This window comes from Paramormyrops kingsleyae, chromosome 4 (assembly GCF_048594095.1).
Source record: "Paramormyrops kingsleyae isolate MSU_618 chromosome 4, PKINGS_0.4, whole genome shotgun sequence".
Lineage (NCBI taxonomy): Eukaryota > Metazoa > Chordata > Actinopteri > Osteoglossiformes > Mormyridae > Paramormyrops > Paramormyrops kingsleyae.
The window spans coordinates 14,080,376-14,106,311 of NC_132800.1; the positions used below are offsets into that span (position 1 = coordinate 14,080,376).

The 25,936-nt window shown below is 43.3% G+C and overlaps 1 protein-coding gene and 1 pseudogene across 1 annotated transcript; one reads left to right on the forward strand and one right to left on the reverse strand.

Annotated features, from left to right (window-relative positions):
* The first annotated feature begins 6,479 nt into the window (after positions 1 to 6,479).
* LOC111843109 (NLR family CARD domain-containing protein 3-like) lies at positions 6,480 to 11,209 on the forward strand. The gene is made up of 6 exons (XM_072711652.1): positions 6,480 to 6,850; positions 7,572 to 7,685; positions 8,026 to 8,086; positions 8,887 to 9,115; positions 9,273 to 10,310; positions 11,154 to 11,209. The coding sequence occupies exons 1-6, from the start codon at positions 6,789 to 6,791 to the stop codon at positions 11,207 to 11,209; spliced, it is 1,560 nt and encodes a 519-aa protein (XP_072567753.1). The 5' UTR covers positions 6,480 to 6,788.
* A 6,243-nt stretch (positions 11,210 to 17,452) lies between these two features.
* On the reverse strand, positions 17,453 to 25,328 carry LOC111840047 (E3 ubiquitin-protein ligase TRIM65-like; annotated as a pseudogene).
* Between the last annotated feature and the right edge of the window lie 608 nt (positions 25,329 to 25,936).

The window sequence follows — 25,936 nt, forward strand, 5'->3', positions numbered from 1 at the left end:
GCTGTCAGGATGGCACGTCAAAGTGAGGAGGTGAAAAAGCAGCAAGCTTCTCTGCGAGGTGACACCGGAGCACAGGCAAGTGATGGAAAGTTTGTGGAGTCAGAGTGCTCAAGCACAGCAAGTTTGCTAAAAACAAACCTCACCATGCTAGCAAACCACACAATGCCCAGCACAGCAAGGTAAAAGCTTCCCAGTCGTAGTGTCACAAATGTGGCAGTTCTCCATCACATCCAAAACATGATTGTCCTGCTAATGAAGGAAAATGCCATGCATGTGGCAAAAAGGGACATTACAGTCGTGTGCAGGGCGCCAAAATCTGTACATGAGGTTGAAGGAGAGGAGGAGGATGCTATTTTCCTCGGCAACATCACGACAGATGGCGATCCTTGGATGGTCAACATTGACATCAATAACAGTAATGTGACATTCAAAATCGACACGGGTGCAGACGTCACAGTCCTGCCACACACTGTGTTCAAAAACATATACAAGGACAATCCACCCATACTCTCCAAAGCAACAAAGCCTCTCCTTGGACCGGGGAGGAGTCCACTTGATGTTGTGGTGGTCGCTAGGCTGCTGCTGAGGAGAGGTGAGAAGGAGGAGATGGAGGATATGTATGTAGTTCGTCACCTGCACACTGCTTTGCTGGGAAGACCTGTGAGCTGTAGACTGGGACTTGTTGCACGCCTAGACAGTGTCACTATAGAGACACTAAAGCAAACCTACCCAAAACTATGCAGCGGTCTCGGAGAAGTGCGCCAGCCTTATGCCATAAAGCTGAAACCAGGGGCTCTACCATTCTCACTCAAAACACCACGGAGGATCCCATTGCCACTGCTGGACAAAGTCAAGCAGGAACTGTCCCGCATGGAAGGCCTCGGGGTTATATGCAGAGTTGAGGAGCCGACGGACTGGTGTACTGGCATCGTGGTAGTGCCCAAGAAGATGGGGGCCGTGCGCATATGTGTTGATCTCACCAAACTGAATGAGTCAGTGTGTCGAAAGAAGTTTATCCTGCCATCAGTGGAAGAAACACTGGGATTGCTGGCTGGAGCCAGAATAAGCTGGACGCAAATATGGGGTTTTGGCAAATTCCCCTGACTGAAGCTTCAGCGAAATTAACGACCTTCATCACACCCTTCGGACGCTTTTTCTTCAAGCGGCTACCCTTCGGCATAGCATCAGCTCCTGAACACTTTCAAAACAGAATGGTGACAGAGGTCACAGAGGGGCTAGAAGGCGTGGTTTGCCATATTGATGATGTGCTGGTATGGGGTCGCACACAAGAGGAGCATGACGCTCGCCTGCATGCTGTGTTGGAGAAGATCCAGAAGGCAGGCATCACCCTAAACACTGACAAGTGTGACCTGTCAAAGTCAGAGGTGAGCTTCCTGGGTCATCTAGTCTCTGCCAGTGGCATCAGACCTGATCCATGTAAGACGGAGGCTGTGAAGAGGATGCAGGAGCCGACGACAGTGAGTGAATTAAGGTCCTTTCTCGGAATGATAAACCAGCTGGGCAAGTTTATCCCGCAGTTGGCTGAGAGGGATAAACCCCTGCGTGATCTCCTGTCGAAAAAGAACTGCTGGATGTGGGGCATTGACCAGGCTAGAGCCTTTCAAGATCTGAAGGATGCACTGACGTCGCCACCTGTGCTAGCCATGTATGATCCCAACAGAGAATGCAAAGTCTCAGCAGACGCGTCGTCATACGGGCTAGGAGGAGTGTTACTCCAAAAATGGGACGAGGAGTGGAGGCCAATAGCCTACATGTCGCGGTCTCTCACACTAACGGAGCAGAGATACGCACAAGTGGAAAAGGAGGCATTGGGACTGACCTTGCGAGAGGTTCCATAACTTTTTGATTGGGAAACACTTCCAGCTGCAAACGGATCATAAGCCTCTCTTGAGTCTCCTGGGGTCTGAAGCGCTGGATGCTCTACCTCCTCGGATCCAACGCTTCAGAATGCGTCTGATGCGCTATTCATACTCTATATCTCATGTGGCAGGGAAGTGTCTGTGGACAGCAGATACGCTGTCACGAGCGCCAGTCAAGAGAGAGGAAACACTGGCTGACAAAGAGCTGTTAGAGGACACTAATATCTACATAGACACAGTAATGGAGAATCTACCTGCAAGCACTGCTTATCTGGAGGAGTTGAGAGTCCAGCTGCAAAGGGACAGTGTGTGCGTACGTGTGATTCAGTTGTGTGCAGAAGGCTGGCCAAGACACGGCATCCATGAACCTGCACTCAAGTCTTACTGGAGTGAACGAGCTTTTCTCACAGTCCAGGATGGTCTTCTGTTGAAGGGGCAAAGACTGGTTATACCATCAGTAATGAGAAATGATGTTCTTGCCAAGCTGCATGAAGGTCATCAGGGCGTGGTCAAGTGTAGACAGCGGGCGCGACAGTCGGTATGGTGGCCAGGGCTGAGCCAGCAGCTGAACGAACTGGTTCTTGACTGCCGAGCATGCTGCCAGGAGAGACAGAACCACAGGGAGCCGCTGCTGCCAACACCATACCCGGGGCAACCATGGCAGAAATGTGGGGCAGATTTGTTCATGTTAGGGAGCAAGACCTACCTGCTAGTGGTGGATTACGCATCAAGGTATGTGGAGGTCTCACTGCCACAAGGGCTAATGACGTGATTGATCACCTGAAGTCCATTTTTGCGCGTCATGGGATCTGCGAGACCCAAGTCACGGATAATGGGCCACAGTTCTCAGGTTTAGCCTTTGCCAAGTTTGCAGAGTCTTATGGGTTCCACCATGTGACTAGCAGCCCAAAATACCTCCAGGGAAATGCTGAAGCTGAACGTGCAGTACAGACGGTGAAGGGGCTCTTGAAGAAGTCAGAGGATCCCTACCTCGCTCTACTTGCATACAGGGCTACCCCACTACAAAATACAGTCCAGCTCAGCTCCTCATGGGGAGGAGGCTTCGTACCACCGTGCCTATATTTCCTGCACTACTAGATCCTGCTCTTCCTAATGGAGCCGCGGTAATGCTGAAGGAAAGTGAGAGGAAGAGGAAGGATGCGCAACACTACAATCTGCGACATCGTGCGCAGGATCTCGGCAGACTCGCTCCCGGGCAGGATGTGTGGGTCACAGACCAAAGAGCGGCTGGAGCTGTCATTGGAAGCTACACTACACCCCGCTCATACCTGGTGGAGGGTCCCCACGGGATCATCAGGCGAAACCGTCACCATCTCATTGCTACAGTATGCAGCCCTTGCCGGAGCAGAGCAGTGGTGGAGCAGCTGAGCATATCCTGAGAGGCATTCCAGAACGACCTTCCACAGAACATCCTGCAGCAGCACTGCCACAGCAGAACGTTTTGGAACCACCATCTACTCCTACTCTCAGAACCAGGTCGGGGAGAGCTGTAGTAAGACCGACCCGGTTGGACTTAAAGTTTTGTTCACAGTTTCCAGGGCCTGGGAGGCATTTAAAAAAAAACAAAAAAAAACAAAAAAACAAACGTGTTCAATATTGTGAATGAGCCATTTCATGTTTTGCGCTGTTTGGATGTACGCCTTCGAGCATTAGTCTCTAGGGTGAGGACAGATAGCACAGGGACGGTATTGTGTTTGTAATTTCTTGTTCCACGTTAAGGATTAGACTGCTGTGTGTCTGTTATGTGGATCGGAGGGTTCAGGATTCAGAGGGTGCAGACCTTCCAGCCACAGGGGCAGAATAACCCCCTAGGGTCTTGCTGATTCAATGGTAGTCTACCCATTGATTCTTAAAAGGGGAGATGTGGTGTAATTGGTTATTTGGGGGTGGAGACTACGAGGTCGGGGAGTGATGACGTGGGGATAATGATTAAAGACACGCTACAATAACAGTCGGACTCACAAAGTGTTTTTTAATAACACGACAGAGAGAACTTGTACAGGTACCGGTAAGGCACAATTTCTTGCAGTCTTCCTCCGTAAAGCTGGCTCCAGTTCAGCACACAGCTCCAAGAGGATAGCTCTTGGAAATCTGAATCGACTTAGTAGCCAGTCATCATCATGAGCCAAGAAATCACTGTGATCCCTGAATACGCGCTCTCTTCTGACTCTTCCATTTGCAATGTCCTCTAACAATGCAAAAGCAGCCATGGTTGGAATATTTTTTGTCTTTCCCTGCACCGTTTTATTGTCACAGATTGATTACGATCAGGTGACCGATGGGCAATTAATTTCGGTGTATTTCATGCAGACCGCGTCATGAATGCGAGTCTGACACAGTGAAACTGCAGTAGCACTCTTTTGCCAGTAGGTGCCTCCATTTTGCCAAATCAAGCAGAAACTTGCGTACGCCTTGTCTGGGGTTGCCGTGAGAATGTGCGTGGCGGTACGCCAAGTTTAGTTTTTATACATCTTGACGTGAGCATGGAAACGGGCGTGCGCAACATTTTTGTGCGTAAGCACCGTTTATACATGAGGCCCCAGATGATTTTGTGCACTTACAAAAGTATCTATTTGCAATATATGTTATATAGGCTCAGGGCTAGACATAAGCCGCGGCACCGCGGCCAATGGCCGTCGTGCCTTTCAAGATTGGCCGCACGCCTCCTCAAAATTGAAGTACCTTACGGCCAAGATTGGCCTGCCTTTAATGTTTGTCTGGCCGTATGCCCCCTTTTTACCGAAAGTAACGTTCATTACACAAAAGACTTGCGCACGACACGGTCCACTTTACCTCGTCAACAATCGATGCATCTGTACTGAACCCGAACCCGAACCCAACCTTCGATACGAGAAACGAGGTCGACCCGCACATCTCGTAATTCCCAACTACTGAATGAACCGCAATGAATTCTGGACTAATACGATCATGTGTTCGTCGCATGATTGGCTGGTATGGTATGTATCGTCCAGCCTACTATGGAGCCACAGCAATGACAATGGTGCATCATCGGGGGTTACGTTTTTGATTGGAAAAGCCATCCGACGGTTTCCGAATAACAGATAGGTGTCCTCTTCGGTAATCATCGTGTAATTGTCGTCTGCTGCTTATGCTGTCACCATGCCTCGCAAAGATCGAGAACGTAAAAGAAAGCAAGCTGAACTCGCGGCTACTGCCGCAAAATGTTGCAAATTATCTACTTTGTTCAGGTAAGTGTCAGATGGTGTTGTAAAAAAACATTTGCCGAGGCAGAGCAGATTTGACTCAGAGAAGTACCAAGCTCTGCTGGGAGGATATAGGACTGGTAGCGTGCAGTGTGCAAAAAACGAACGTCAAGTCAATTGTCATGTACTGTACACTAAAAGAATACGGGTGTTCTGAGCAAACAAATACAAAAATATTGACGGCTCCTTTATTGTTGGATTTTGTTTTTTGAAATAAAGCTATATATATATATCTATAAATATATATACTGTATATATTCTGTCTCAAATCGAAGGTCGTATTGCGTAGGTTGTCTAAACTTGGTAATTACAGTAATTGGTAATTAGTGACTCAGTATTGGCCCAATGCCTTTTCTGCTTTTTTGAAAATAAAAAAATGCATCCTTTATGGAAATAAAATTCCTCCACAAGGCCCGAGGTGTCCTATGAAATTTAAATAAATGAAAAAAACATTTTTTCAAATTAAAATTTTTAATTTGTCAATGACTTCACAAAAAACAATACCACTGCACACTAGCTAATAAATAATTTTGGCCTTGTGCCCAGGCTTAATGGCCTTGTGCCCTAGAAAAAATATGAATAGCCAAGGCCAAAGTGGCTGTGCCCTCCTAAATCCTTATGTCTAGCCCTGTAGGCTGTGATGGTGGTCTGCTAATAAAATAGAAATTTAATATAGCCTTTAAAAAAAGAGGTGAACCTTGAGAGTGGCTGTTGGGTGAATGTTAAGAATATAACTATGACAATTGTTGTAATATTCTTGTATATATGTATAATGTATATATAATTACTATTGTGTGTGTATATATACAGTCATATGAAAAAGTTTGGGAACTGCTCTCAGCCTGCATAATAATTTACTCTACTTCCACCAAAATCCATTTCCTAGGAACATCTGAGTACTTTACTAGAACAAAGATTTTTATTGAAGATTTTTAGTGGCACCAATAAAATATTAATCTGAAGTGGCTGCAAAGAAAAGGTGAAAGTCTTTATGACCAGATATATTGGTGAGAAATTTGGTGATTATTGGTCGCTGTTGTGGTACATTAAACCACAATAAGCTTTTTCACGTTAAGCGTTTTAGAATGTCCCTGAAGCAGCCGTAGGGCGGCGACAAATGTGAAAAGTGAATCGCAAGATTGTGTGATAATGATTTATATGTGTTATTGATTTAAGTGTCACTGTAGAACCGCGTTTTATATGTACAAGTATAACGCAAAATGTTCGTCATGACAGAATTAGGTGGCGGCGGGAGCTTAGTTGTCCCCTTTCTCTTATTGTTGCTTGTTATTAAGTCGCATGGATAATATCCCCACTGAGTCCGTGTCCATTTCTGCTTAGACTGCTTCCGAGTTTGATACGCAGCATTTCCTGTTTGCAAATGAAAGTGAAAGTATTTTAATGCTGGACTCTCCATTTTGTCAAGAAACGCGGATAAGATTCTGTATTGCAAGGCAAGATTTTAGTCAACAGATAAAACATAATAAAATAAGCTATATTTGGGAGTACAAATTATAGGCCTATATATATATTTGACCTATATATATAGCGGCCGCACCCGTTGCATGAAGTAGCTACTAAATATTATGCATGTATGTCACTATTTACCCTTCGTGTTCATAGAGGCCCCAGCATCAGTCATCTGGTCTAGATCAGCACAAAAATGGGGGGAGCTGCTTCTGAAATGACCCCCCCTGTGGAGTGTAAAACAAAGAGAACAGAGAGGTAAGACAGAACCTGTGTGTTTGTACTGCTTTACACACGGTCATAAAAAATAAACGTTCCAGCATTCTCGAAAGAGCGAGAAATCAGTCTTAACGTAATTCATTTCCTCGAGACTTAACTGATTCAGGTCCGTGGGGTAGATGATTTATGTTTACCAGTTATTACATTTATGAAATTTAATTTCCTTCAAGAATTTACATTTAATTGTACTCCCTGGACGCCGTCCTCTGCTTCCACCTAGCGCTGATTCTTCAATTTTTCACATCTATATGGCGCGAGGTGATTTTTCTGAATGTGCGCTAAAATAAAGTTTATGTTTTCGGTCTCCAAACCCCCCCCATTCAGAACCCGTTATCGGTATTCAGTAGCAGTCCAGTAGCCGGTTGGCAAAATTTTTATTGGTAACTTGGTGAAATTTATTTTGGGGAACTCCATTTAAGGCTAAATTTATGTAATATCAAGCAACAACTGTCAAGCCTAGTAACGGAGGCTGTAACAATGATACTAAACCTTTTTTATTGGAATCTTCAATTTAGGTGAGACAGTTTATTTCACAGTAAAGCTAACTGTAAACAAGCATGTTTGCATCAAGAGCTTCACAGCATAACAAAGTACATGAAGACAGAACAGAAGGTTAAACAGCTGAAGATTTAATGTGACCCTGTCCACAGTATATGGGTTATATTTATATAATCAGGATCTTTCCTCTCACTGTCCACAGTGTCCTGATGGAGAGAGCAGGCTCACCTGTACCCAGCTGTGCTTCCATGAAGAGTGACAAGTCAATGGACCTCCCAATCTTCTTCAGAGATGGACGTTTTCCTACAGATCAAAGGTAAATATACATTTAAACATTGTTTTAAACACCCAGACTCTCAATCAAAAGACATACAGGCAAATAAAATCTACAAGGAAAAAAACTTGCAAATCCCATCATTTTTGAAAATGTAAACAGAAGTTTTGTCTTCTGTATAAATCACGTCTGAGGTAAAAGGATGAGGATCACTGTAAAGACTGACTTCTTTCAAGCTGTCTCATGTCACTGCTTCTCTTATACTGTCATAAGCAAGCTGATGTCAGGAAGCTGCCCTAATGAAATAAACTCAGAATGTGGATGGCAGTTACATCTATTTAAATAAAAATATAATGGTTGGATATTTGTGTTTTATTCACAGGGACCGAGTAAATAGATGTAATTTACATCCACATAAAGCAGGCTTATCATCCATCTTCAAGGTTTGCATTTATTAAGTATATTTTCTTAAATTTTATCTAAATTGACATATATCTTCTACAGATATACAGTAAGTAGTTTGTCCTGTGAAAGAGAAGATATTTACAACTAATGCTGCGTTCCATTTACCTCGGAGGTCGGAAGTCGGAGCTGGGAATGACGTCACACCTATGTTACCCTCGTTCCAGTACAGCAAGTCGGAAAGACATTTAGCAAAACCAGGGACCTGTTTCAAAAAGCAGGATTTCTTGCTTAGCCAGATAACTTCTTCTATTTAATGTGCCCCAGTTTAAATGGCCTTCATCTTCATTCACTTATGTTTAGCCCAGATTATTTCAAATATTATCCGGCTAAGCAAGAAATCTGGCTTTCTGAAACAGGCCCCAGTTCTAGCCAGGTTAATTGTTAGCCATTGTTAGCAATACCAGTTGATAACACATTACGTGATGTTTTGCACATAAAAACACTATAGCAACATGTCCACAGAAAGTGGTGTGTGCAACCAATTTAATGAGCAACAAATAATACAGAACTGCTTATAAACACTGTAAAACTACAGCTTTAACTTCTGTTGATAAAGGGTGCAGCCATTTTGATTTCTGAGGTCAGGGTTGTGTAGATTCCCCCGACTTCACAAAGTGGAATTCTGACTTCAGGGGGCGTTCCAGTTGAAATTTCCCACTAGGAACTCAGAATTTCCAAGTTACAAGTTGAAATGGAACGCAGCATAACTCACAAATGAAGTTATAAAAAGATACGGTGCCAGGACTGATGATAATTAAACTATAGCTGTTCATTTCAGTTACTGGAGAAAAAAGCTCAAACGTTTCTGAAGGATGAACTGATGAAATTCAAAAGGTACCTGGATCAGAATGACCCAGAATGCTCTGAGCCTCAGCTGGAGGAGGACAATGACCTGGACAGTGATGGTCAGATGCAGAAGACCTGTGGTAGAGAGGGAGCTCTGAAGATCACACTGTATATCCTGAGGACCATGGAGCAAAATGATCTCGCTGACATGCTGGATAAGAGTAAGAGCTGTACCTCATTCAGTGTGTGTTTGATTTGCCGCAGAAAAAGTGTTTATGAAAAAATGTGTATTACATTTGTTTCTCATTTATTTAATTTGGCTTAAATGAGTAAAGGTTTTTTGAAAAGCTAATGCATTTTTTTCTCATTTCATTTCAGGGTATCTTCTGTCACAATGTCAGCGCAGAATCAAATTTAATCTGAAGAAGAAATTTGAGTGTGTATTTGAGGGGAAAGCTAAGGAAGGACAGCCAACACTTCTCAAAGAGATTTACACAGAACTCTACATAACTGAAGGGGGAGCTGGAGGAGTCAATGATGAACATGAAGTGAGACAGATTGAAACAGCATCCAAGAAAAGGGTAACAGAAGATACTACAGTCAAGTGCAATGATATATTTAAACCCTTACATGGGCGTGTGACACCTATCAGAACTGTACTCACAAAAGGGGTCGCAGGTATTGGGAAAACAATCTCTGTGCAGAAAGTTATTCTTGACTGGGCAGAAGGAAAAGCAAACCAGGACATTCACTTCATATTTGCTCTTCCTTTCCGGGACCTGAATTTGATTAAGGATGAATACAGTCTGATTGATCTGCTTCACCACTTTGTCCCAGAACTGAAATCGCTTGAATCCACTGAGCTGTGTAGGTACAAAGTTTTGTTGATCTTTGATGGTCTGGATGAATGTCGCCTTCCTCTAGATTTTCAGAACAATGAGAGCCGGTTTGACGTAACAAAGAAAACATCACTGGATGTGCTGTTGACTAACCTCATCAAGGGGAATCTGCTTCCATCTGCTCTCCTCTGGATAACCTCCCGGCCAGCAGCAGCCAATCAGATACCTCCTAAGTGTGTCCACCAGGTGACAGAGATACGAGGGTTCAGTGATGGCCAGAAGGAGGAGTATTTCAGGAAGAGATTTAGTGATCAGGGTCTGGCCAGCAGGATTATCACACATGTGAAATCATCAAGGAGCCTCTTCATCATGTGCCACATACCTGTGTTCTGCTGGATTTCAGCCAGTGTCCTTGAAAGGCTTTTTAATGAGACTGACAAGGGAGAAATTCCAAGGACTCTGACTGAAATGTACACACACTTCCTGATCTTTCAGGCGAGTTTAAAAAATGACAAGTATATGAAAAACTATGAAACCAAGATTAAGGAATACAGCAAGGAATTCCTTTTGAAACTTGGTAAACTGGCTTTTGACAACCTTGAGAAAGGCAATCTCATATTTTATGAGCAAGATCTGATAGGGAATAACATTGATGTCACTGAAGCTTCAGTTTACTCTGGAGTGTGCACAGAAGTCTTTAAGGAGGAATATGGATTGTATCAGGAGAAGGTGTACTGCTTTGTGCATCTGAGCATCCAGGAGTATCTCGCTGCTTTATATGTGTTTCTGTCAAACTCATCAGCTGACCTGCTGAAGACTGCAGTGGATCAGGCATTAAAGAGCAAGAATGGACACTTGGACCTCTACCTCCGCTTCCTGCTTGGCCTCTCAACAAACTCCAGTAAAACTCTGTTACAAAAACTACTGGGAGAGACAAGACCCAGCTCACATAACATTAAGGAAACGACCCAGTACATCAAGGAGAAAATACAGGAGAATTTATCTGCAGAAAGGACCATCAACCTGTTCCACTGTCTGAATGAACTGGGTGACAATTCTCTAATAGAGGAAGTACAAAGATACCTGAGTTCAGGAAGCCATTCAGCAGCAGACCTCTCACCTGCACAGTGGTCAACTCTGGCGTTTGTGTTACTGATGTCAAATAAGGAGCTGGATGTGTTTGATCTAAAGAAATACATCAGATCAGATGAAGGTCTTCAGAGGCTGCTGCCTGTGATCAAGAAATCTAGCACAGCTCTGTAAGTGATCTTACATACGTCTTGTTAAAGAAGTACAGATGTTATTCATGATACTGCTTTTATATCTTTTTTCATTCTGGATACTGCAGGATTTGTATATTTTTTAACATTCTTGCTGTGGTGTGTGGTTCAGTGGGTTTGGACTCTGTGTCTGTGGTCAGAAGGTCACCGGTTTAAATATCTGGCCGGCAGAGTGATGCTGGTTTTGGGCCCTTGAGCAAGGCCCTTACCCCCCAGCTTCAGGGGGCTGGATGCTGGCCAACCCTGAGCTCTGACCTGTATGTGTGTGTCAGAGAGAGCAAGATCAGAGAGGCAACAGCAATATTTTACCAGGGGGACGAATAAAGTTTCACTATTTCATCCCGATCTGACAGGATTGGTAATTGTGTGATTTGTGTTTTGGAAATTTTACAGGTTCTCAGATACAGAAAACAGAAAATAAGGATTTCAGTCATGATGTCAGCAATTCAAAAGTCATATAAAAATACATAATTAAAATAAGTTAAGCTCTTCTTGACATTCAAACCCCCATAAACATGTACACTTACACACATCAGAGCCAACGAACTGAACCCAAAACCCTAGAACCCCTGGGTCGGCTGTAGTGCTGATCACTGAGCCCCAGCGCTGCTCAGAGCTTTATAAAAATACTTTTGCATATATTACAGAGTCTCAGGGTAACTCACCCTGTAAGGTCATTAAACAGCAGGCTCGTCTCGGCTGGGGAGTGTCAAGTAAAAACTATTTGTGTTTCTGACTAGGACAAGGAAACAACAAAATAACTGATATTTCAGCTATATGCTGCATGTCTTATTGTACTTAAAAATGTTTATTTTGATTTTTTATTTGATATACCTGTGTGTCGTGTATGTATTTATATCGTAACACGTTTCCTTTTCCAGGCTGGACAGCTGTAGACTCACAGAGACATGCTGTGAAGTGTTGGCTTCAGCTCTCAGATCAAAATTCTCTCAGCTGAAAGAGCTGGACCTCAGTGACAATGACCTGCAGGATTCAGGAGTGAAGCTGCTCTCTGCTGGACTGGGGGATTCACACTGTACACTGGAGATACTGAGGTCAATATTACTGGGTATTCCACACTGTAATGTGTAATTACTGAAATCTTTATTGAAGTCGTCACATTTAGTTAAAAGTAATACTCATAGTGGTGAGGTGTTTTTATTTATTGGAGAGATATTGTCTGTCTCTCTGCAGGGTGTCAGGCTGTAGAGTCACAGAAGAAGGCTGTTCTTCCCTGGCTTCAGCTCTGAGGTCAAACCCCTCACACCTGAGAGAGCTGGACCTGAGTGACAATGACCTGCAGGATTCAGGGGTGAAGCTGCTCTCTGCTGGACTGGGGCATTCACACTGTGCACTGGAGATACTGAGGTCAATATTACTGGGTATTCCACACTGTAATGTGTAATTGCTGAAATCTTTAATGAAGTCGTCACATTTAGTCAAAAGTAATACTCATAGAGGTGAGGTGTTTTTATTTATTGGAGAGATATTGTCTGTCTCTCTGCAGGCTGCCATTCTGTAGAGTCACAGAAGAAGGCTGTTCTTCCCTGGCTTCAGCTCTGAGGTCAAACCCCTCACACCTGAGAGAGCTGGACCTGAGCTACAATCACCCAGGAGATTCAGGAGTGAAGCTGCTCTCTGCTCTACTGGAGGATCCCAGCTGTAAACTGGAGAAACTGAAGTGAGTATAGAATGTGTGTCTGCTCCTCCTATAGACTCATGTATGTGGAGAAAGTACAACAATTAAATAAATGGATACAGCAGTACTATGTCATTCTGCTTCTGCTATAGTGTGGACCACAGTGGAGAGTGCAGGACCAGACCAGGGATCCAGAAATGTAAGTTTGTTTGCATGTTTTTATGCTTAATACCATTAATACTACTTTATGACAGCATTCACATAATTATTGTGATGTGTGTTTTTTTTTTGGGTTTAAAAATGACTATTTTCTTAAATAACAATGGGAGTCTGGGGACTTCTGTAGTAGTACTGTTTTGAGATTTGTTAGGATTGTCCTAAGACAGCACCCGTAATCTCCCCTAACTGGCTGTGACACTGAATGTCGTCTCAGTCTGCGCTAGTGATGGGAATTTCGGCTCTTTTTAGTGAGTCGGATCATTTGGCTCAGCTCACCAAGAAGAGCCGACTCTTCCGGCTCCCAAACGGCTCTTCATTTTATTACTTCTGCTTCAGCCAGATTCAGCGCTGTTATGACGCATGATTGATATGTGTACTAAACCTTATAATTTTCTGAATACCATCATGTTTGGTATAAAAAGATAAAATGTAAAAACCTCAAACACTACTACACGTGTATTGAACATTATATAGTGGAAAATTCTTTTTTTGTTTTTGATACCATTAACAGTCAAATAACATAAATAACGAATAACAGTAAAGAAATTATAAAAAAATTACAACGTGCAAAACACCAGCATCCAACAGTTTTAGTATCTATCCACTTTAACAACTATCTATCACCTGTCTATCAGTGTAACATTTTAACATTTCCTTTAGGGCAGAAAGGCTAAGTGCCTCAGCTTAGACGGGCTGATCCGGCTTCTGGCAGTAGCAGCACGCTAGCCTGTCTTTTTCCTTCCATCTGAACTGTTGGATGCGCAGTTCCTAAGTGCCTGTGAAGGTTGTTTGTGGATCCTGATCGAAATGACAGCTTCATCTTGCAAAGTGTGCATTGTGCCTTTTAGTTATCATAGCTATTAAAATGCATCCAACTGCCGCTTCGTTTCCAACTATCACTCATCTTGCCTATTATTCGCGCACCACACTCCCTCTTTCTCTCCTCCTTTCCCTCCCTCGTGCTCTGTACCTGTACACCGTCAGCACGCGACCCCCCCCCCCCCCCTATCTGACTCATCACGTGATTGGTCGCGTGGTTCACACGCCATTAACACAAATTTCAGTCACAGTCAGAGCAGCATGGAGCGCTGAGCCGCGGAGATGTTTTGTTTTATAAAAATGTCGCTTGGTCGGGATCCGGATCTTTTGAGCGGGTCGTTCGCGACAGACACATCACTAGTCGGCGCTGAACGCTGCTGGAGGGCGGTATGTGTCCGAAGTGGTTTGAAAGAAGTTTTTATTTTGAAGTAAAGACAAATTAACTTCTAGTGGTACTCTTTGTGGTACAATTTCAAGTTTAACACGTTTGATTAATGCTGTTTGTAATTTTATTTATTTTATTTAACTGTAATTACGGCTATTAATTTAGCACGAGCAGCATTTCGCCCCGTCTTCCCGCCGGCGTCGCGCGGGCGTCCGACATTTCCTGAGGTATTTCACATACTTGAATTCCTGCTTCGTTTTTATATTTTGTGTATCGTACAGAATAATAGAGCGCAGGCTAAAGTGCAGTTCGGTCCCCAGCGAGTCTCTCAGCGCGGCGTGTCTCACAGCGCAGGGGGCAGCCGGAGCGCCGCAGACTCGGGCGGCTACATGAGTATATTGGGAATAAAATGTGTGTATTGGAGCGAGTTCTGTGTTAGTGAGTGTGTGAGGTGTGACAGTGATAATGATGGAGATGCTGGGCTTCGTGATGGGATTAATGGCTCTTCCTCTTGCCTACAGACTCTTGCCAGCTGACGCTGGACCCCAACACAGCAAACAGCCGCCTGTCTCTGTCAGAGGGGAACAGGAAGGTGACATGGGGGGCAAAGCAGCCATATCCTGATCATCCAGAGAGATTTGACTGCTGCCACCAAATTCTGTGCAGAGAGAGTCTGACTGGTCGCTGTTACTGGGAGGCTGAGTGGAGTGGAGGTGGAGCCCTGATAGGAGTGACTTATAAAGGAATCAGGAGGAAAGGAGGCAGTGCTGACTGTCGGCTTGGAGACAATGACAAGTCATGGATGCTGAGCTGCTCTCCTGACAGTTACTCTGTCTGGCACAATAATAAACAGACTGACATACCCATAGAGCCCTCAGGCTCCCGCAGAGTAGGAGTGTATCTGGACTGGGCGGCTGGTACTCTGTCCTTCTACAGAGTCTCCTCTGATGGACTGACCCTCCTGTACAGCTTCACCTCCTCATTCACTGAACCCCTCTGCCCAGGGTTTGGGGTTTATAACTCCTCCGTGTCCCTGTGCATGCTGGGATAGCTCACTGTGTGCTGGAGGAATCATTTTTACCTTATCAGAGTGTCACATGTCGCTGCTTCTCCATAGCAAAAAGGTAAAATCTCTGCTTTTTAACCAGTATAACCCTTTTTACTCTGAAGTGTGACATATTATAGATAAAATAAGTGACTGGGTTCAGCAAACTGAACAAACAGGCAAAATGATTCTGTCTGATTAAAATGTAATGAAATGTAATCATGTTGAGTGGGGGGGCTTTTCCCTCCCCTGTATATGTACATTTCATATATTTCTGTCTGTATATTGTATTTGCTGCCTGTACACTGACAATAAAGGCTTCATATTGTATCCTATTAATGTCCTGGTTCAGCTCTGCTCAAAGCGTGAGGTAACTGAGTAACATAAATCATATAATACAATTAAATAAATTCACTTTACTGTAATTGAACATAACTAACAGCATTAGATTAAATCAGCATATATAATAACCATGTAAAAGGAGACGGGAGAACAGCGAAAGCAAAAACAAAGTTAAAAACAAAAGTCATAAATCACATCAGTAACATACATTAGATTAAATGATCAGAATACAACAAGCAACAATAAAAAATTCCTAACTAAACCTGTGAACTGCTACACCTGACAACCGACAAGCTAATTAGCAAACCGCGTCTCTCTCTCACCACGTTAAAACTCGGGAAAAGACTCATTAAAAGCCGAACTAAGTCCTTACTACGTAAGTAAATAATTACACAAGTAATTAAAAACAAAGCGTAACATTTTAATTTCTCATTAAATATACGGTTTAACTTCAGACGGCTGAACCTCACGTCCGCCCCCTACTGCCGTCCTGAGGTAACTGCGGGTTTCCCGTCGGTCGCAGCAAGCGAGACGCTGCGGTCCCTCAGTTAATAATTTAGGAATAAGATTATCAGATGCAATGTATCCCACAATACACTCACAGTGTCATTGCAGCAATACAGATATACCCCTGAACGCAATGGAAAGGTGGATTCTTACTCTGACGTCCCTCTTCTTCCTCTGGTGATGAGCTATTGGCCTCTTACAAAATGATATCACATTTCTAAAGAATGCTTTCAGCACCTTGTTGAATCAATGCCACGTAGAATTAAGGCAGTTCTGAAGGCGAAAGGAGGTCAAAAACCGTATTAGTATGGTGTTCCTAATAATCTTTTAGGTGAGTGTATATGCCTATAGTGAACGAACCACCGGCAGCCTTGGTCACTCCCTTGGGTCTCATTCTCATTCTGAATGAACTGGTGAGTGAGTGGATGAACATGAGCGTCTGTCATTCACCTACTGACTCACCAACTCAGTCCACTCCTTCAGCATGAAGTGAATGGCAAATTTTCTCCAGTTTTAGACAAGATAAGACATCTCATTGCTAAGATGGTGCCAGTGTGTGTGGCCGGCCGTCTTCCATGATTAGCTCATGTTGGTGTTTTTTTGTTGCATTTTGCTGGAAATGTTTGCTCCTTACTGGTATATGATCGCCAAGCTCTATTTGATATTCGTTCTGCTACAAAATGCCGGATTATAAACATTAACAGCAGACACGGTGACCTTCCTCTGTTTTACTAGGAGTACCCAATCATCTACGCCGCATTCAGACTTCAATCAAGTGCCTTCTGCGATCTTTTAGCTCGTCGAGATCTACTGGTTAAGGAGGAGGAGTAGCTATAGTTTTTAAAGAGAACTTTTATTTGTAAACAGTTATCAGCAGTTTTACAATTTTGAGGTGATTATGTTTAAACTGGGCCGCCTAAATCTAGTATTTATTGCTGTGATTTACCGGCCACCAAAATATATATAAGAAGGACTCTATTAGTGACTTTTCTAACTTTCTGACTTATTTTATGCCAAAATATGACCGGGATTTGATTGTGGGTGATTTTAACATACATATTTGCTGCTCGCCTAAGCCGCTAGTTAAAGACTTCCTGAATCTTACTGAATCTTCTGACCTGTAATAGGTCTGTAATAGGTCCTACTGAAGATCATGCCCATACTTTAGACCTTGTACCATCATATGGCCTGTCTGTTTTTAATATGGCAGTTCATGAGGCCGATTTCTCTGATCATTCCACCATTCTGATGGAAAGTTATCTTCCGTGTGATGCCCCTAACTTGTGGGGGCTCCCAATGTTTCCGACAGATGAAGCCTTCTACTGCTACAAAAGTTGTAACTGCGTTTAATGATGCTGTTGGACCGTGTTTAGAGAATGTTCACTGTACCGATACGGAGGAGCTAACTTCACTTTTGTACTGCACTTGCCAGGATATTTTAGTTGTCATTGCCTGTCTTAAAGTTTGTCCTTCTAAGCCAAAATCAATGCCATGGCTGAATGTTATTACTCAAGCTGCCATAGAAGGACAGCGTTCCTGTCCCGTGATCCAGGTTCACTCCTATCTCAGAAGAGCGGGGGCAAATATAATAGTGTCATCATTATTGTGCCAGAGTGTGTAACTAGAGGGATCACAGTACAAACACCAGGACTTGTTATTGCTTCCAAGCCCACTGTCATTACTCCATCCTATCCTGCTGATCCCTTTATATGTGACGGCTACATCAATCAAATGCCCGCTCCACTCAACCTCCCAGTAGCAGCACCCAGTCAGACACTCTGTACACAGCACTTGCCGGAGTGAGTCAAAACTCTCCCAGTGATCAGGACATGACTCTGTCTCTCTCTTCCATGTCACCACTCTGTTGCCCTTAGACAGTTGGAGGTGTCTGTTTGCTGTGTTGGGGTCCAGAGCGAGCCGACAGGAGTCTGATGGAGGAGAACAGATGGTTTGGTTTTAAGTCTATTTCATACTGTGCACAGACTTCTACACACATATTACGTTTGTCTCTGTGCGCAGACTGTTGTAACTGGTCCATGAGTACAGCAATGATATTCCAGCAGACCAGCAGGCTAAGAATTCGCTGCAATGTGCAGTCAACACATACCGATGCACTAAAGTCATTGTCACTGTCCGCAGACTGTAACAGTACGAATTGGGCTTTATTCACTCCTTATATTAAGTCAAAGTCAAAGTGAACTTTATTGTCATCTCAGCTATATACATGTATACAGTGAGACGAGACGCGGCTCCAGTTCTTACAAAGTACAAATAGGCACAGAGAATAAATATATAAACTATAAATATAAATATTAACTCTAAGCTAGCGTGGAAATTGTGCAATTAGTTAAGGAGGTATTCAGAATATGTGCAAGTATTGCAACAGCAGAGAAACATTTTTCAATACTGGGAATGTAATTTTGTGTGCAAATGATTAGTAGCAGTTCAACATGATACAAGGACAGTATTTTTTTTTAAATGCAGTTTTGCACAGTTGTTTTTGTGCATGTAGCAGCATGTGCATTTTAAACAGTGATGTGTAAAGTGCAGATGTGTAAAGTCACAGTAAAGTCACGGTTCACAGTTCAGGTGTGTGTGTGGGTGGGGGTGGGGGGGCAGGCAGCACGATGAGGAGTCTGACAGCTTGTGGGAAGAAGCTCTCGCAGTCTGGTCGATCGGGCTTTGATGCTGCGGTAGCGTCTGCCAGATGGGAGTAGTGCAGAGAGTCCGTGTGGGGGGGGGGGGGGGGGAGTCCAGCACAATGCGGGAGGCCTTTCTGATGCAGCGCTTGTGGAAGATCTCCTGCAGTGAGGGGAGAGACGCCCCGATGATGTTACCAGCGGCTTTAACGATCCGCTGCAGGCTCTTCTGGTCAGCAGCACTGGCACTGCCGAACCAGACGGAAATGCAGCTGGTCAGGACGCTCTCTATGCTGCCTCTGTAGAACACGGAGAGGATGGGAGGAGGGAGGTTGGCCCGCTTCAATCGTCTCAGGAAGTGAAGACGCTGCTGAGCCTTTTTGGTGATGGAGGTGGTGTTGGTGGTCCAGGTGAGGTCGTCTGAGATGTGAATTCCTGTGCTCAGTCTGATGGTGCTGGACATTTTGTCGCCGATACGGACGGACTGAGGCCTCTCTGACAGAAAGTCCAGGATCCAGTTACACAGAGAGGTGCTCAGTCCCAGCTCGTTCAGTTTCCTGCTGAGCCTTTGGGGGATGATGGTGTCGAATGCTGAGTTGAAGTCTATGAACAGCATTCTAACATAAGTGTCTCTCTTCTCCAGGTGAGATAGGGAGAGGTGAAGGGCAGAGGATATGGCATCTTCAGTCGACCTGTTTGATCGATATGCAAACTGTGAGTGAGACATTTTGCAATTTCATGAAAAATATTGGCTCATTTTGAATTTCATGACAGAAACACGTCTCAAAAAAGTTGGGAGGGGGGCAATAAGAGGCTGGAAAAGTTAGTGGTACAAAAACCCAACAGCTGGATATAAATATTACCAATACATAATATTTGTTTGAGTAAGTGTACACTATATCTTTAATATTAAAAGTCTTGTGTTTGAGTAAATGTACACTATATGTTTAATATTAAAAGTCTTGGCTTGGGTACGCTGTACACCTTTTGCATTTTTAATAATGAGTACAATAGTAACTTCTACATACAGTGGCACAATTTATACAGTATATATAAAGGTCTTAATATAGGACATGACCAATTATTTTGACATGGAAAGTGTACAGGGCAGTTTGTTTAGAAATTGGTAATAAACAGACTTTTTAATGTTATAGTTCTGGCTAGCAGACTGTGATACAGTTAGGGGTGATATTCTGCCCCTAAGCCTCGCGGATGCGTAGGGGCTGTACTTTACGCTGAAGGAAGAAAAATGCAAAACTGCAGAGTGCAATGTATGTAAGGCTAATGCTGAACACAATAAGATATATCAATATTTTATTGATATAAACGCTTGCTGAACCTTTTTTTATTCTTTCACGGAGGAAGTCATCAGTCCTATAAGGAACAATGCTGAGTTCTCTGGGCCCAAGTTCATGTGAGATGGAGCGACACACAGTGGAAACATACTGTGGGCAGATGAGTCCATGTTTCAGCTGGTTTTCAGGAAACAAGAACGTTAAGTTCTCCATGACAAAGACAAAGCCAGTATCTGTCATGGTATGGGGGGAGCATCAGTGACCATGGTATGGGGGGTGCATCAGTGACCATGGCACGGATAATTTGCCTATGTGTGAAGGTACCATTGATCTTAAGGTGTATATTGGGATTTCAGAAAGACATATGCTGCCATCAAGGCATATTCCTTTCCCAGGAAGTCCATGGTTATTTCAGCAAGACGATGCCAGACCTCACTATGCACATGTATGACAGTGTGGCTTCATGGACACAGAGTACGTGGGCTTGACTGAGCTCTGCACTGATTCCCTGGAATCCCTGCCTGCTTCTGTCCTTAAAATTCCAGCAGGCATCGTTTTAGGATTCATTGGCATAAAATGAAGGTCCATTCTGTATTTCACAGAGTCGGCAGCAAACGGGTCACAGCCAGTAGTCATGTTCTCTAGAACAGTGTATCTGCATGTGACACATTCCAAGACCGACTGCGGATGGCCGAAACTATGATAGCGAACCACCCACAGACCCCATATATAGCCTGATTTTTGTGTAGATACATATGGTAAAGTGCAATTAATATACACATAGCAGGGCATTACCAACATTAAAAACAGCAATAATAAATCACATTGTACATTATTATACTGTACTGTACTGTACTCTCCAATGAAAGGGATTCTGGCATTTTGCCGAATTTTCAAGAAACAACAGAACAATGAAAAAATATTGTCTATCAAGGGGTGATGAAGTGATGAAAATCATGCTTTCATACATTTTTATAACAGACACTATGATAACGCGGCAATGAAGGCGATGAGCAGTAACGCTGGATGCAGGCTGGATGAGGGTTCTGTTCTGTGGGGAAGCTTGGGTTTGAGAACAAAGGGAGTCATATACTGGGCAGAACTGGGCCGGCAGAATTCACCATGTTACAGCCGGTACTCACTCGGTGCGCCGTTTGGAAATTAGGAATTGTTTATTTCTGGAATGTTCCTTTTTTTCCCGGACTATGGTTCCTGAAACTGCAGGTAGGGCAGTCCCACTGTATGAGTTATTTAGTTCATTTATTTTGGAATAGATTTAACAATCTGTTAATCTAAGCAGCACAATTTGGCCATACTGTCACAAAGCCAAAACCCAGTATAGAGGGGCTCAGTGAACGTGGTTTGGACTGTGTGTAGGAGGGTCACTGTGTCAGAAATACTATAGAAGGACTGAGTTCCTGCCCTGTGATCCAGGTACACTCCTATCCTGGGGGGGGCAAATATATCAGTTACCTCATTATGAATGAAGTATGAATTGGCCTTTATTCACTCCCTACATTAAACAAGAGTGCGAACCTTTTTGGAATGGTTTAAGGCTTTGAAATATGTCATTGAAATACGTATTATTTTTATTTATTATATTAATACATTTCATCTTATGTAGCAGCTTTTGATATATTTTTGAAAAATATATTTTACAGTGATTTGTGTCAGGCGCGGGCAAGAAGGGAGACAAAGATCCAAGAATGCAGGGAAAACGAGACTTTAATGAAGTCGACGGAGGACCAGCACAGGCAGGGAATGGCTCCGCACAGCGAAGGAGCGCTGTCTCCTTAGCTAGAGCGCTGTCTCCTTAGCTGGAGCGCTGTCTCCTTAACTAGAGCGCTGTCTCCTTAGCTGGAGCGCTGACAGAGAGCGCTGTGAGCGAGGGGTGCGATCGTAAGTGCTGAAAGCCGATGGTGAGGTACAGAAGGGGCGCGCAGGAATCGGGGTCGCTGTCCGTAAGCAGGGTTCGTCACCAGGGGAATCCGTCCAACAAGGAGACGCAGGACCAGGGCACACAAGGAGGGGAGAACGGGAGACGCCGGGATCAGCAGGGCAGGTAGGTTAAGGGCGGCAGCTGGTTTGAGGAGGGAAGGAAAGAAGGTAAGGATCGCACACACGGTTAACAGGCAAGGCGGGGGAGAGCGGGCAGACGAGAGACAAGAGTAATGCTCAGCAAGGCGTCTATATAAAAGAGGTTAATTGTCCGTCGATGATCTGCACCTGTCGAGCCCCGCCCCCGTGGGCGTGACAATTTGTTTATAACATCACTGAAAAAGCCTTTATTATATGAGTGCCTGTAGTCTTTTATATAGTTAAATTCTCAGTATGGATGCCTCAAAGAACAACATAACTAGTAAAAGAATATTAAACATCAGCATTGCAAAAAATTCTAAGGCTCCTGACATAAATGTAAATGTGAAAGGCCAGGAGGCAGCGGGAGAGAGAAAGAGAAGCTCCACTAGCAGAAGAAAACGAAAGACAATAAAACACACTCCACCTCATACAGGGAGAGAGAAGCGTGTGTGTGAACAGACTCACATTGTAAGAATTCTGCTCTGGTCCTGGGTACTAATACCGGTAGGACGGTGTCTTTGGTAACTAGAAGGATACAGAGAGAAACAGGGATGTGAGTAAAAGGAATTTACTTGTGGGAGATGGACTTCACTCACTGTGGAGACAACAGCAGTAGATTATTATCATTATGAGGGACAATAACAGGCATTTTAACAAACTGCAAATGATTATAAGTTATACACATAATACAGATTTTTGCATTGTATAATTTAGAAGAAACATGATTCATGTGATCTGGGTTTTGCAGCCTGTAGAATGTGGAGCTCTTTCTGCAGTTTTCACAAAGATTTTAACTTATTGAAAACTGAATCTGACTTGGTTACACAAACGTGAGGCTGACTGTACTGTACACTCTCTCTGCATGGTCTATATTAACATGAACAAACAGGAAAATGTACTTATTTATAAACCTGCATGAGGGATCTCTGTTGATTTCTTTTTGCAAACCTTCTCCAGTTGATCCTTCAGTTGAGAAACCACCTTCATCACGTTCCAAAAATAGCACTGTGGACTAACAGACACTCTGGGTCCAAATCCAGCTTCAGGAGTAACAGGCACCTCTAAATAAATGTCCTGGCACCTCTACAGACACAAAGTCAGATAAAACAGCTTCATCAGAACAAATCAATCAACCAATCAGTCAGTGTAACTTTATTTATATATAACTTTTCCTAGAAATGCAACACAATGCAAAGTGCTTTACATGATTAAATCTATATCAACAAACCCCTACTGCCATCCTCACCAAACTATGTAAAATAAAGGGACAAAAGACATGAAAGACAATCAAAAATAAATATGTAAATGTGTATTACCAAAGGTGTATTTTACCATAGTAAAAGGAACAAATGACAAATAAGTTGAATACAAATGAAAACATTCATCCATTTGAATACTCGGGTTTACATTTACATTGCATTTTTCATAGAATTATTCAGCAGCTGCTGATGTCCAAAGTAATGCACAAGTGAGAAAAGCTTTGGCACAGGGTCACACAGTTGGGGTTAAGTGTCTTGCACAGGGATCCAGCAGTGATTGATGACTCTGCCAGCCATGGGACCTAAAACCATGACCTTCTGGACACAGGCAGGGATTCCTTTCCAGCTGAGCACCTCAGCAACTCCCCACCACTATATTGGCTTATATATCGTCAAGATAGCAGTTATGTTATGCTACCTCTGCGTGTGAAGGCTGTTCTGGCTCAGAGTGTCTTCTCTTCAGTTCATCAATCTCCTGCTCCAGTCTCTCCATGTATCCTTCAGCCTGACTCACTGCAGCCTTCATCTGATCTATGATCAGCTTTGTCACCTCAGAGCGTCTTCTCTCAATGGAGCTTATCATCTCAGTGAAGATCTTCTCACTGTCCTCCACTGCTGACTGTGCTGAGCTCTGTTGGTGACACAGGGAGCAGAGGACGGTAAATTACAATTGGCCCCTTTTGAGAATCCAGAGAGCCTCATTGTACAATAGTGATGTGAGCCGACAGGAGGTATAAAAACAGCACAGGGCTGGGGTTTGGAGCGTCACCATGCTGGATGCCTCAGGTACTGAAACCCAGCCAGCACTGATTGGAAATGATCACTCATTAAGCTCATACACTGTCAGCTGCAGGGATTTGGCAGAGACTGGTGGCTGTATGGGGCAGGTTGGTTGTCACCATTGGGTCTCAGTTTAATAGGTGACTTTTTGGTGTTTCTTTGCATTACACAGGTGTATGAAAAGTTACCTTTTATTATGAGAATAGTATTTAAGGGCCATTTGAGAAAGACTTTAGTTCAACCTTCATGCCTGATGCCATTGTCCCACCCCTGTAGGAGATCCCTGATTCATTATAACCCACAGTGATCTTACATTAATTAAATCTTAAAGGACACAAATCATCCATCTGAGGAAGAGCTTTGATTCAAGCCTGAAATGATTTTTGCAAGCCAACTGTAATCTTTTCTTCAGGTTCATACTCAGGATCTTGGGAAGTTCGGGAAAATGACTGTTAAAAAATCTTCATCCTGGTGTAAAACTATATTTATATTTATATAAATATATTATATTTATAACTATTTCATATTTGTCAAAGAATGTCCTAACCATTGCAATACCTCTCTTAATGTCAACCCAACAGCAACCATGAGCAGCCATCCAATACACCCATGACCCAAACAGAGCCCCACCTCATATGGCTTATCAATACTTCATTAAGTTATTTAATCAATCAATCAATTAATCAGGAATTATATAAGAATACTTCTGGCCTGACCTGTTTCTCTGCCCTTCCTGCAGCAGCTGAAACTGTATCATGGCCTTTATGTTCATCCATCACACACAGCAGACAGATACACTGCTGGTCGGTACGGCAGTAGACCTCCAGGGGTTTGTCATGGTGGGAACAGACCTTGTCCTGCAGACGTCCAGTGGCATCAGCCAGCTTGTGCTTCTTAAAAGCTGGAGACTCATAGTGAGGCTGGAGGTGAGTTTCACAGTAAGAGGCCAGACACACCAGGCAGGACTTGACAGCTTTGTGTTTTATCCCAGTACAGAAATCACATTCCACATCTCCAGGTCCAGCATAATGGTCAGCAGGAGTAGCTGCTTGTAGTCCAGTCTTCTTCAGTTTCTCTACCACTTCAGCCAGTATGATGTTTCTGCCCAGAACAGGTCTGGGAATGAAGGTCTCTCTGCACTGGGGGCAGCTGTAAACTGCAAGACGATCCTCCTGATCCCAGCAGCTCTTAATGCATCTCATACAGTAACTGTGTCTACAGGGAATAGTCACCGGATCCTTCAGTAGATCCAGACAGATCGGACAGCTTAACTGGTTCTGATTCCCTGTAATACTGGATTCTGCCATTTTACCACGAACACTGATAGGATTCAGTTTAGTTTTCTGTGTGTGAGAGTGGGAGGAGCTTCCTGCTTCTCAGGCTGCAGTAGGTGTGGTTTTAGACTGAGGCCAGACTGAGAAGAGCAGTTAGATCAAACTCCACCTTCGTGTCTTAGGAAGGAGAGTGTAAAGCATATTACACAGGTCCTTAAATCACTGCACTGGGTTCCTGTGCATCACAGGATTGATATTAAAATATTACTTGTGTACAAAGCATCAAATGGTCTCAGGCCAGTATTTAATTGCAAAATATATTATATAGGCTATGATGGTGGTCTGCTAATAAAATAGATATTTAATATAGTCTTTAAATTGACTGTTGAGAGGTGAACCTTGAGAGTGGCTGTTGTGGATGAATGTTAAGAATATAACTATGACAATTGTTGTAATATTCTTGTATATATGTATAATGTATATATAATTACTGTTATATATATATGTATATATATATATATATATATATATATATATGTGTGTGTGTGTGTGTATACATATATATAACTATTAGGAATGGCACTAATTAAATATTAATCTGAAGTGGCTGCAAGGAAAAGGTGAAAGTCTTTATGACCAGA